We start from the raw sequence: 13,838 nt of genomic DNA on the forward strand, positions 1-13,838 counted from the left end.
ATAACCCTTATGTCAATGTAATACAGAGTTTGCAATTGCTTTCTTAACAACAAATCGCATTAAAAACTGAGTGTATGATTGTAGATCTTTAATAATAACCTAAGGGATTTCATACAGCATCACCTAGCTGCATTTATATTTTAAATGTTGCCGTTATTTAACAATTTTCCTCATTTATTTTAGTGACATCCTCTCTTAAATTAGGTGTTTTGGTAATAATAATATGTGTGGGTTACATTTTTCAGCTCTCCGGAGTGTTCGCATGCATTATTTCATTTTTCTCGTTTCCAGAGGCTGGAAAAGTTTATTATACATATTTTATAGCCAGGAAAAGAGAGGTAGAGAGAGGGAGAATGACTTCCCTCAGGGTCATGGGGATAGCAAATAGCTGGAGCCAGAAACTCTGTCTTTGACTTGCCGGCTCGTTTCTATCCACTGTGGTGCTGCTGTTCCCAGCACTGTCCCAGGTCAAAGGCAGTCAGTGTGTGTGACGATCACCTTGGAGGCTTGCTCAAAATATAGGTATCTGGGCCCTCAGATGTAAGACTCTGTTTTTAAAAATAAAAAAAAGCCTATTTTTTTAAACCTAGTAATTTGTCAACAAAAAAGAGTCATCGTTTGGCAAGGGTGTGGAAAAATAGGGTCCTTTATGTTCCACTGTGGTTTATATAAATTTTTGGGGGGGATAATTGGAGAAACATAACAGTGTAAATGAAGATGCCTCTTCATCCCAAAATTCCTCGCTGGAAATGTGCCTGAAGGTATACCAAACAAGTATGCCAACGTCTACGTACAAAGACATTCACTTCACAGCTGCTTGTGGAAGTGAAATAATGGGGTGGGGGTGTGAGCGTCAGATGCAAAAGACTGTCAAAGGGAACCAGGTTAAAATCATGGTAGGTCTACAGGCGATGAAGACTCCAGATCCTGGAACAATATCACATCCCTGAGTTGGAATCCCTGCCTCAGCATACACCAGGCTTGTGAATTGGGGTAAATCCTTTAACCTATCAAAACTTCAGCTTCATCACTGACAAAACAATGATATTATTAGCCCCAAATTCCCAGGATTATAGTAAAGATCGGATAAGGTAAAATGTATTATGCATTTAACACAGTGCATGGTGCGTAAGAGATACATAAAAGTTTGCTATGATATTACTAGTGTTGTCCTCATCATTATTATCATAAGTTGTGGCCCAGCAACATAATTTCAATTATGATGATTAGTAATAGTTGGAATGCGCCAGCAGGAAGATAAGCTAGAAGTACGTGTTCTCTTGCAAAGTATTCAAGCTACAATGAAGGAAGGAGGCACGTTCCTGGTGGAGTCCTATTCTGGCTGTATCGATTTTTAAGGGAATATACAGAATAGTTGGCTAGAGCTTTTTCAATGTGTGAATTGTCTCATAAGTAATCAATAAATAAGGGGATAAGGTGAGTATAATAGACTGCACCTTTTTTCTAGCATAGAAATATGGGATGCTACCGGGGGGAGCTTCCTCACAAATGAAGAGGCACCCTCAGTAGTACACAAGATGACAAAGAAACCAAGGCGAACACCTGTAGAACACTTTCCATTAATGAAAGATGCTCTGGTTTAGTGGTTTCAAGATCTACATCATGAAGAGAAGCTATCTGTGGAGTGGCAAAGGCAGATGAGGCGGGTATTTCCTTTCTGCTAAAAACATAGAGGAAGTACACCCCCAAATCACTTTTCCTAATTTTGATACACCAGGTCTGATAAAACGGAAACTGTCCTTGAGGCCGTCTCTCTGGACGTAGCTAAAGCGGATGCCCAGGTCAGAGGGCTGCAGAACAGTCTGTGATCCTGGTAAAAACTGAGAAGTGGGATCAGTCTGCAAATGTTCAGAGCAAGGGCTGTCACCATTCTTGCTAAGACTCTGGAAACAGAGTTCTTCGGAGGTACACTGAGTCACCCCCAACACTTTTCCCCGTGATGTCTGTTACTTTATCATGAAGTTTTACAGAAAGCATGGAAAGGTGTACGACATTATTCCAAAAAAGACCTATATAAACTAGAAAGCATCTGCACTTCTTTAAAAACCCTGATAATGTAACATCACAGGGAAGCAGAGGAGAGAGTTTAAAAAAGGGGTGTTGGCTGGGCGCAGTGGCTCACACCTGTAATCCCAGAATTTTGGGAGGCTGAAGTGGGCAAGTCACCTGAGGTCAGGAGTTCGAGACCAGCCTGGCCAACATGGGGAAACCCCGTCTCTACTAAAAATACAAAAATTAGCCTGGCATGATGGCGCACACCTGTAATCCCAGCTACTCAGGAGGCTGAGGCAGGTGAATTGCTTGAACCTGGGAGGCGGAGGTTGCAGTGAGCCGAGATCAGACCACTGCATTCCAGTCTGGGTGACAGAGTGAGACTCTATCTCAAAAAAAAAAAAGGGGGGAATTGATTTGAAAAATTTATTATTTTTTGCTACCTCATGAGTGTACTAACTTTTGCCATAAACATATTTTTAATGAAGGAAAACAATTGAAACAGATGAAACATAATCCTAAATTATGCTCATATTTTGTTCTCAGATGAAATCAGATTGCAGGCCACTAGATTAGCCATAAATGGCACTAACCAAACACCTGAGGCTGAGTTGCAAGCCAGTAGCAGAATCTCATCTCCATCCACCATGCCCCACACTGCATGCAAAAGAGGAGAAGAAGCTCAAGAACATACTCACACGTACAAGACCGATCTAGTGTCTCCCACCTTCCCAGCATCACCGACCGTCAGGGTGTCATAGCCTCGCTCCAGCTCAAATTCTTCAAAGGCAAGCTTGATGACCTAAATAGAAGGTACAAAACAGTGACTTAGAACAGTAGGTACTTCCCATGACTTTTAATAAATATTGTAATATCTAGTTAGAGTGTTAAATTTTGCTCCTTAATACCAATATCAAATGATCCCAGAGCTGCTTTAAGTAGTTACATGGATAATTCCATACATTTGATAGCCTGGCATTATAGAATTTTATGAAATTCAGAATTGCTAGTACCCCCAACTTAAGTATTTTCACCTCTAAAAATGAAATTTAACCTCTACACCACTTTAAGTCAAATATCTACTAAATGTTTAACATTTTCAGTGTTTGAGTGTTTGGATTAACCACTAACTAAATCAATATAAGCAAAAGAAATGTTGGTTATAGTTAATGACACATATTTTGACCAGATGCAGAATGCCCTGCAATAAATATAAATTTCTATATGCATATTTCATGTAATTATCCATATTAACACCCCAAAAGACTTTATGAGGATACAAAGTCTTGCAAAGCCTGTAAGTTTTTTGTTTGTATTTTACAAAGAATACTTTGCCATGATGACCAGCACTGAGACATCTGTACAAAACCGGTTTATGTTTGATGTGCCAGTATATTATAATCTATTAACTTCTTTCTGTAGAGCACAAGATCTTTTTCTCCTGAAAGAAGAAATGCTTCCTTTGGTGGCCAATACTATGAGGAAGGAAAAGTTAGGTTAGAACCCTGGGTAGTATGGAGAAAAAATTAAAGAAGATAAATACATGATGATAATTAGAGGAATGATAGATATATGATAGATTCGATAGATGGTAGAAGATTAGAAGATATAGACAGATTAGATGTTAGGTAGATAGACAGACAGACAGACAGACAGACAGACAGACAGACAGACAGACAGACAGATAGATAGATAGATAGATAGATAGATAGATAGATAGATAGATAGATAGATGACAGATAGTAAATAGATGATAGACTGGATGGATGGATGGGTGGATGGAAAAATGACAGATGATACACAGATGGATATGTAAGTGTGAGAGAGAGAGATGTAATGAGAAAGACGCAGAGGGTGTGAGAAAGGAAGGAGGAAGAAGGATGGGACAGGAGGAAGAGAAACCATAATATTGGAAGTACATTTTAATAAGCTCTATTTTAGAATGAAACAGAAATTCTGAAACAACGTAGAAAAGTAACAAATGCCCATTTGTTAAGCTTGAAAGAAAAGGGTAAGTGGTAGCATAGGGAAGACAGATTTCCCACTAATACCCAAGTCTATGTCCACAGTTCCAATAGGCTCTAAACAGGTGCTTTTCCAAGCAATGCCAATAAGGAATACATTAAATTTGCTACTTGAAATTCTTACTAAAATTAGTAATACAGTCATTATGATTTATTTTTAAAAACCTACTATTTCAAATTGCAGTGTTTGTATGAACACATTATTTCAGCAATCTGATTTGACACAGGTATCGAGGTTGATAGCTGTTGCAAACCGGTGTAAATACTGCACGTGAAACGTAGCACCTGATATTTTTATTTCTATTGTTTTGTTTCTCATGAATCAGTTTGTAAGTGACCATCATCTGATAATCAGATAATTTTAAAACTGAAGAATCATCATTGAGACCTGGTACTTTCCTTTCTGACATGTGAACCCAGTGCTGACTTGTTTACAATTCTAGTGGGAAGCGATGATAATTCGTTAAGGTTTTGGTGTCATGTTTGGCCGATTTGTAATGAGTATGGATAGGATTCACACTGTATGAATGGGCTCTCATTAGGGGTGGAAAAAGGGCCATTCTGTAATTCTTTCAAGCCAAGGCAAAGGTAGACAGAGAAAGTCCTTCTCAGTATTTCATCTCAGCAATCAGCAGGTCCTGTTGTCAAATACACATCTTTACTCCATGCTGTTGATGCTCAGTAAAAACAGAAAATGCAGCCTTGGTCTTGCATAGACAGCTTTTAGTTTGTCAGAGGATATGGCATTTTATGCATATATGCAGCTGTAAAATAGACATACATATATTTTTAACCAAATATGCAATTCTTTCATAGTAAAAGAGAGCCAGAGATGCCAATGAAAAGTGAAGACAAAAGGATAATACGTTTCAAGTTGTGAGCAACTTCAATGACATTGAGCCAAAATGGTTTTAGTTCCTCCAACATATGCACCCTCCTTATGTCTTGCATGGACTCCCTCAGCTGTCCCTGGAACTGGATGCTCCATATTTCTCTCTCTCTCTCTCTATATATATATATACACACACATACACACACACACACACATATACACACACACATATATACACATAGGTATACACACATATACACATATAAATACACACATATATACACACACATATATACACATATATATATATATACACACACATATATACACAAACACACACATATATACCTATAATTATTTTATTATTTATTTTTAAGTTCCAGGGTACATGTGCAGGATGTGCAGGTTTGGGACATAGGTAAACACATGCTATGGTGGTTTGCTGCACCTGTCAACCCATCACCTAGGTATTAAGCCCAGCATGCATTAGCTCTTTTTCCTAAAGCTCTCCTAACAGGCCCCAGTGTGGGTTGTTCCCCTCCTTGTGTCCATGTGTTCTCATTGTTCGGCTCTCACTTGTAAGTGAGAACATGCATGTTTGGATTTCTATTCCTGCCATTTTTCTTAAGTCCCTGCTTAATGTTCCTCCCTCAGCCATGGTTCCACAGCCCACTCTGTCCAAGAAAGCTAGTTGCTTTGCCAAAATCCTGCCTATCCCCTTCATAATATTCCCTGGGTTGACGCTTTCGGTTGGTTTGCTGTTCTGCCTGCCCTGCAGAGCTCCTTGTAAACACTGAGGGCAGACACCACGTGACTTGTCCGTGGAGGGAAGCACTGGCCTCACCCTACAAGAAGTCGTGGAACATCAACTCCTCCAGGCCGCAGAGCTAGGAGTGTTTATTTGAAATCTTTCTACTGTTTTGATATAGGTGTTTAATGCTATAAAATACCCTCTTAGCACTGCTTTTACTGTATCTCATAGGTTTTAGTATGTTGTGTTTCTATTTTTATTTCCCAGCACTTTGGGAGGCCAAGGTGGGTGGGTCACGAGGTCAGGAGTTCGAGACCAGCCTGGTAAACAGAGTGAAACCCCGTCTCTACTAAAAATGCAAAAATTAGCTGGGCATGGTGGCATATGCCTATAGCCCCAGCTACTCGGGAGGCTGAGGCAGGAGAATCGCTTGAACCTGGGAGGTGGAGGTTGCAGTGAGCCGAGATCGCACCACTGCACTCCAGCCTGGGCAACAGAGTGAGACTCTGACTCAAAAAAAAAAAAAAAAAAAAAAAAGAATTATTTTTAAATTTTCTTCTTAATTTCTTTACAGATCCATTGATCTATTTCTTCACAGGCCTATTGGACACTCAGGAACATGTTTAATTTCTATGTATTTGCACAATTTCCAAAGTTTCTCTCGTTATTTATTTCTAATTTTATCTGTTGTGATCAAAAAAAGATACTTGATGTAATTTTGACTTTTAAAAAATTTATTGACTCTTGTTTTGTGGGATAACATATGATCAGTCCTGAAGAATGCTCATGTGCTGATGAGAAAAATGTATGTTCTGCAGCTGTTGGATGAAATGCTATATAAATGTTTGTTAGGTCCATTTACAATATAGTTTAGTACTTCTTTATTAATTTTCTGTCTAGATAATCTGTTCCATGCTGAGAGTAGTAGGATGTTAAAGTCCACATCTATTATTATATTGGGGTCTATCTCTCCCTTCAATAATGTTTGCTTTATATATCTGGGATCTCTGGTGTTGGGTGCATATACGTTTATAATTATTATACATTATTTTTGTCTTTGTTTCATTTTACATTTTTTTCATCTTCCTTTCCATTTATTTATTTATTTATTTAGACACAGTCTTGCTCTGTCACCCAGGCTGGAGTGCAGTGGTACAATCTCAGCTCACTGCAACCTCTGTCTCCTGGGTTTAAGCTTTCTCATGTCTCACTCTTCTAGGTATCTGGGATTAGAGGGACAACATACCCAGCTATTTCACATTTTTTCACTTAAAGTCCATGTGATTTGATAAATGTAGAGCTCTTCCCGCTAGTTTTTGGTTTCTGTTTGCACGGACAATCTCTTGTCATGTCTTCAGTTTTAGTCTACGTGTGTCTTTATAGGTGCAGCAAGTTTCTGAAAGGCAGTATATACTTGGATATAGCTTTTTAAATTATATTGTCACTTGGTTAATTCTGTTCTGGTTGTTTTGCACATCCTTTGTTCCATTCTCATGCTCTTCTTCGTTATCTTTGTGGTTTGGTGGTTTTCCGTAGTGATATGGTTTTATTTCTTTCTCATTTATTTGTCTGCTCTACCAGTGAATATGACTGTACTGTGTGTCTTCACGATGGTGGTTATCATCCTTTCACTTTCAGATGAAGGGCCCTCATGAGCATTTCTTGTAGGACCATTCCAGTAGTGATAAATTTTTATTAGCTTTTCCTCATCCGGGAATAATTTTATTTCTGCTTCATCTCTAATGTATAGCTTTGCTGGGTATAGTATTCTTGGCTGACTTTTTGTTTTTTCTTTTTTCTTTCCACATTTTCATTATATCACTCTGTTCTCCCCTAGCCTGTAAGGGTTCTGCTGAGAAATCTAATGTTAGTCTGGGGGCTTTTTGCTTATATTTGACTTGACTGTTTTCTCTTGCTGTTTTTAGACTTCTTTTTGTCTTTAAAGTATTTAAATATGTATATTTTATTGCTACATCAGGTTGTGGATATTTGGGGGGTATATGTGGTACTTTGATACATTTATACAAAGTCTAATGATCAATCAGGATAACTGCGATATCCATAACCTCAAATATTTATTTTTCTTTTTCTTGAGAAAATTACAAAATCACTAGAATAGAAGAATTGTCTTTGACTTTGACAGTTTGATTATAATGCTCTTTGGAGAACATCTTTGGCATTGGATCTGTTTGGTGATCTTTGAGCTTCCTGGATCTGAATGTACATATTTCTCTAAAAATTTGAGAAGTTTTCAGCTATTATTTTATTATACAGATATCCTACACCTTTTCTGATGTCTTCTCCTTCTAGAATTCCCATAATGGGAATATTTGTCCACTACGTTTTGTTCCACACATTTTGTAGGCATTCTTTATTCTTATTTATTCTTTCATTTTTGTCTGATTGGTTTATTCCAAAAATCCTGTCACCAAGTTTAGAAATTCTTTTTTCATCTTAATCTAGTCTGTTGTTGAAGCTCTTGATTTTATTTTTTAAATGTTATTCATTTTATTCTTCAGTTTCAAGATTTCTGCTTAGTTCTTTTTGTGTAATATCTCTTTGTTGAATTTCTCATTCAGATCATGAATTGTTTTCCTAATTTTTTTGAATTGTCTGTTTTTATTCTATTGATTTTCATGGCATATCTTTAAGATCATTATTTTTAAAAACGTGTAGGCATTTTGTAGCTGTCCTTTTCTTTGGGATTTGGTATTAGAAAATGATTTTGTTCCTTTGCGGGTGTCATGATTTTTGCTTTTTAGACATTTCTTGTATTCCTACGTTGATATCTATACTATCTATACATCTGACAAAACACAATTGCTCCTAATTTTAGAGGGTAGTTTTAGTAGTGAAAAACTTTTTCCTGTAGACGTGTCTCGTAGTGTCAGTTGGGTAGGGCGCCTTGGTTTGTATTCTGCATGAGTACAGTGGTGTAGTCTTCATGTTATTTATTTGGTTGTAATCAATGTCTACAGTTTTTGTGGCTGCCTGAGTAGCCTTGGCTGCAGGTGTTTCTGGAAGTGTTGGTTCAACTCTACTGCAGACGGAGACTTCCGGGTGGGCTTGTTTGGGGGATACAGAAGGTCACATGTGGTATCTCTGCTTCTCAGAGGAACAAGGTTTGTGGCAGTGGTTGGCCTCAAGTGGGCTGGTCCTTGGGTCCCTGGGAAGCATGTGTGGGCATTCAGCAAGTCCACTGCTTGGGGGGTGGGGAGTGTTCACTGGTGGCAGCAGTACCCAAAAGGCCAGTCCTTGGTCTCCTGCAAGAGGCATACAGCCAGGGTGGTTGTTGGTGATGGGCCTCAGGAATTCAACTCTCAGGCCCTGGGGAGCATGCACTTTGGCTCCCTCTGTCTTGAGAGTGGCCTCCCGACGCTGCTAGACCACCTGTGGTGTAGGTTACTTCATGCACTTGAGTGCTGGGTTCATGTTCGTACCACTGAGTCCAGCTGGGGTCATGGCCCTGCATCCTTCTGCTTGCTTGTGGTGGGATGATGGCTGGGTTCTCAAGATGTGCAGATGCGGGGGCTACTGACCCCATGGGCAGGATGTACTCTGATATTTGTTCTGTCCTGAAAATGGCACCATGCTGCAGCAGCCTGAGGCCCAGGGAATGAGAGAGGAACCTGGCGTGAATCCTCTCCCTGGAGCAATACAGCCATGTGGACTCCAGGCAGCTCCTTACCCTTGGCTCAGGGCTGTGAGGACTGTGAGGCTTTTCTGAAGCTCTAAATGCAGGCATCTGGGCTGGGAAAGTGGCCTGCTGGGGATCTCCCACTTACCTTCTCCCTCCAATGAGGAGCCCATTCTTGGCACTGAACAGATCCTATCCTGGCACTTCACATTCATCTTCATGCTGCCGTCTTGAGTTTCCATGCCTCAGAGGGTCTTCTTTTCTCTGTTGCTTCACTACAGTGTTCTCCCCTAGACACTGTACTTATCTACTTGTCATTTCGGTTCTTCTTTATGAAGGAGGTAAGTGCTGGGCACTCGTGCTAGCCATATTGATGTCTGCTAAGCTTTGCATGACTTTTAGACATTTCTAGATGGTACGTTAAGCCAAGGTGTCCAGTGAGCATTTAGAAAAAACAGTGTGGAGCTTGGGAAAGATTCAGGACTCGATACACATAAATGGGGGTCCCTAACCATAGATGCCACCTAAAATACTAACACTCTGTCAGAGTATCCAAGGAAGGCACATGAAAGGAAGAGGAATGAGGATGAGCTGCAGTCTCTTTCATATCTAGAGGCCAAGGAATTGAGGAAGAAATGACAAAGAAGAATCTATGATAGGGAGGACACCAAGAATATGGTGTTTTGTGAAAAATCCATAAAACTAAAGATCTTAAGAAGGAGGGAGTGATCAAATGTGTGGAATGCCACTAAGAATGTGAGTTAGATGAGCTGTAAGATGACACGTGTGGACTTGACTGGATGGAGGACGTGGATAACCATGGCTAGGAAGAACAGCAGAGTTGTAGGGATGGAAGAAGTGCTAAACTGGATTGGCAGAAGGCGATGTGAGGAAGTGGAATAAGTTCTGGAGATCTCTGAGATATCTTAACTAACATGAATGAAGTAAGAATGTGTCAGGATTTTTTTCTTTTAATGGAGAATATTGCAAGATGATAAGAATGACTCAATAAGTATATAAATGATTTTTCAGGAAAGAAATACTGTTGTTACTTTGATTCAAATAATATATCTTTTCCTTGATAAAATATTAATTTATAAACAAAACGAAAACATTTCCCAAAAATCAAAAATAAAATATACTATATAATTTCAATTTACTGAAAAAAAATTTATTCGATATGGGTCCATCCAAATAAAGAGACCACTTCTCCTGATTCAATTAAACCAAAATAATCCAAATATATCAATTGATCGCTATGATCTTTCCCTCTGTGCATGTGCACACACACACGCACGCTCACACACGCACACACACACGCACACACACACGCTCACACACAACTCACACACACATGCACGCTCACGCACACGCTCACACACACATGCACACACACACACGCTCACACACGCACACACACACTCACACACACACGCTCACACACACACACCTTCTCTCTCACACACACACACACCCATGCACACACACATATGCACACACCCCCAGAAAAATGTATTCATCATTGGGTTTCTTCCTTGATAGCAATATTTTTTTAAATTTTTCCTTTTGATGTCCTTCAGTAAATGACATTTGTTTTTCTGAATAACATGTTTGTGTCAGAAACTGTGATGGCAGGAAAATGAATAGGAGAAAGATTTTATAATTTTCCAAGATTTAGAACTGACAGCACAATATAAATCAGTACAAAGGCCCTACGTCTTGGAATAAGATATTTTACAAATGCTTTAATTAATAACTGTAGGTTTGAAATTAATGGGTTAGCAATGACAACTTAGAACACACAGGAAGGAACACTGGAAATCTGAGGCTATAATGTATCTGATTCATTCCATTTCAAATTATGTATCAGAAGAAAGGCCTTTCAAACTGTGAATTTCCTCGTAAAAAACATGATAACAAGTTTATGTCTGGAAACTATTAACACTGTTGCAAGAAGAACGATTACACATTTTAAAAGAAAGTTCACGCTTCCTTAGAATATAAAAATTATCAAATAATTTTAGTTGTTTTCACCTGCGGTTGTAAGGGCCAATCATAAAACAACTAAAAATATAATTAATGATTAGACGACAACCTGCCCAAATATATCTACCATAGAGACTGGATAAATATACATGTAAATTTCCTACAGAAAAACACATATGACAGTCATTGCTGATGGGAATACAAAATGGTACAGTCACTTTGGAAGATACTTTGGAAGCTTCTCACAAAACTAAATATATTATCAAATAATGAAATAATCACATATCTTGGAATTTACCACCAACAGCTGAAAACGTATGTCCACACAAATCCCAGCACTTTGGAAGGCTGAGGCTGGCAGATCACGAGGTCAGGAAATCGAGACCATCCTGGCTAACACAGTGAAACCCTGTCTTTACCAAAAACACAGAAAAATTAGCCAGGCGTGGTGGCGGGCGCCTGTATTCCCAGCTACTCGGGAGGCTGAGGCAGGAGAATGGCGGGAACCCAGGAGGTGGAGCTTGCAGTGAGCCAGGATCGCACCACTGCACTCCAGCCTGGGAGACAGAGCGAGATTCCGTCTCAAAAAAAAAAAAAAAAAGTATGTTCACGTCCACACAAACACCTGCACGTGTGTGTTTATAGCAACTTTATTTATAATCGCCAAAATTAGGAAGCAACCAAGATGTCACTCAGCAGGTGAATGGATAAACTGTGGTACATTCAGACAATGGAATATTATTCAGGGCTGAAAGGAAATGAGCTGTCAAGCCATGAGAAGACATGGGGAAAACTGAATGTATTTTACCAAGTGAAACAAGCCAATTTTAGAAGGCGACGTGTCGTAAGATTTCAACTGCATGACATTTTGGAGAAGGCTGAACTATGGAGACAGTAAAAAGATTAGTGATTGATAGGGGTTAGAGGAGGAAGGGATGGAGAGCAGGAGCACAGAGGATTTTTAGGACAGTGAAACTCTCTGTGTGATGTTACAATGGCGGACACTGACTTCATACAGTTGCTCAAATCCATAGAGTAAATAGCAGCAGGAGTGAGCCCTAACGTGCACTATGGACTTTGGTAATTCGGCATGAATGCATGTTCATCCATTGTAACAAATGCACCGCTCTGGTTGGGATGTTCACAGCCAGGAGGCTGTGCATGTGTGGGGGCAGCAGGTATAGGGAAACTATGTCTTCTGATTAATTTTCCTGTACAAACTGCTCTAAAAATAAAATCTAATAAATTAACCAAAAATACACATAGAAGCCTTTATATCTGTATGCAACACATACCAATAGGCCACAATATCCAGCATGAAATTACAAAGATTTGATTCCAACCGAAAAAAAAGAAAGTTCACACTTTGAACACTCAAAAAAAAAAAAAAAAAAAAGAAAGGGAGTTAGAAGTAGATATCATTAATTCTGGGTTATCCTTGCTTTATTTGAGATGTTTAGCCCCACATATAAACACTAGGAGTCTCTCATAAAATTCAATGCATTGCTATTAAGAAGAGGATTCATACATTATTTCACATGTAACTCTATGACTACCAGCCTGTGCTACACAAAGTCAAAGCTGCTAGTGATTCAGAGTAGGAAAACACAGTTTGCCCAGGCAGTGAAATGCACAATTCCTCTAAAACACAGCAGTCTTGGGATGGCATCAGATGGCAGGAAGTCAAGAAACTTGGTGTTTCATGCTAAAATCTCCCAGATGGTTCTCTGGAAGTTTAAGTATTACTGACATCCCCACCCTCAGGGCCCTGCCAACTCCCTTCTGTCAGCTTTAAATGGTACATAAATTCCCGTAATTCTCTTTGTGCTGCCCTGCTACAGAGAGAATTAGTCTCAGCTCAAGATAGCCAAAGAAGCTGGATGTGCCCCATCCACTGGAAAGGATTCCCGAGAAGACCTGGCTTAGTTTTCTCTGTCTCAGCCCACCTGTGGTTTGGAAATGGTATAAAAAGCAACCCCCCTCTTTCCTTGCTCTCCATCTCCCCCCACCACCCAAAACACACTCCTCCTAGCCCCCCACCCCCTCCTCCCCTCCTCGACACACTCCTCCTAGCCCCTGGTAGCCACTGTTCAACTCTACTTGGATGAGATCAACTTTTTAAGTTTCCACATGTAAGTGACAACATGGAGGCGGGGTTGGGGTGGACAAGAAGAGGTTGGTTTGGGGTACGAAAGTCCAGTCACATAAGTGGAATCAGTTCCAGCGTTCGACAGCACTGCAGGGTGACTATCGTCAACAACAATTTGCTGTGTATTTCAAAAGAGCAAGAAAACAGGAACTTAAATGTCTCCAACACAAATAAATGATAAATATTTGAAGTGATGAATATGTTGATTACCATGATTTGATCAATGACACATGGTATACCAGTATTGAAACATGTACCTCATAAATAGGTACCATTATTATATATTAAACATTTTTTAAATCATTTTTTAAATGAACGAGTACAATCACACTGATAAAAGAGGGAGTCTGGGCTTTGCTGCTTACTCAATGAGAGTCTTGAAAGAATTGTTTAACCTCTGTCTTATCCGTAAATGAGAATGATACTGATTTCCCCATGAGGTTTCT

At 39.5% G+C, this 13,838-nt stretch overlaps 1 protein-coding gene across 1 annotated transcript in view; it reads right to left on the reverse strand.

The window, feature by feature from the left end:
* CSMD1 (CUB and Sushi multiple domains 1) overlaps positions 1–13,838 on the reverse strand; it is a 2,034,615-nt gene that overhangs the window by 527,544 nt on the left and 1,493,233 nt on the right. Inside the window, exon 11 of the mRNA XM_015144705.3 lies at positions 2,712–2,815. Coding sequence (XP_015000191.3) covers positions 2,712–2,815 — 104 coding nt within the window. The remainder of the gene's footprint in view (positions 1–2,711; positions 2,816–13,838) is intronic.

This window comes from Macaca mulatta, chromosome 8 (genome assembly GCF_049350105.2).
Source record: "Macaca mulatta isolate MMU2019108-1 chromosome 8, T2T-MMU8v2.0, whole genome shotgun sequence".
NCBI lineage: Eukaryota > Metazoa > Chordata > Mammalia > Primates > Cercopithecidae > Macaca > Macaca mulatta.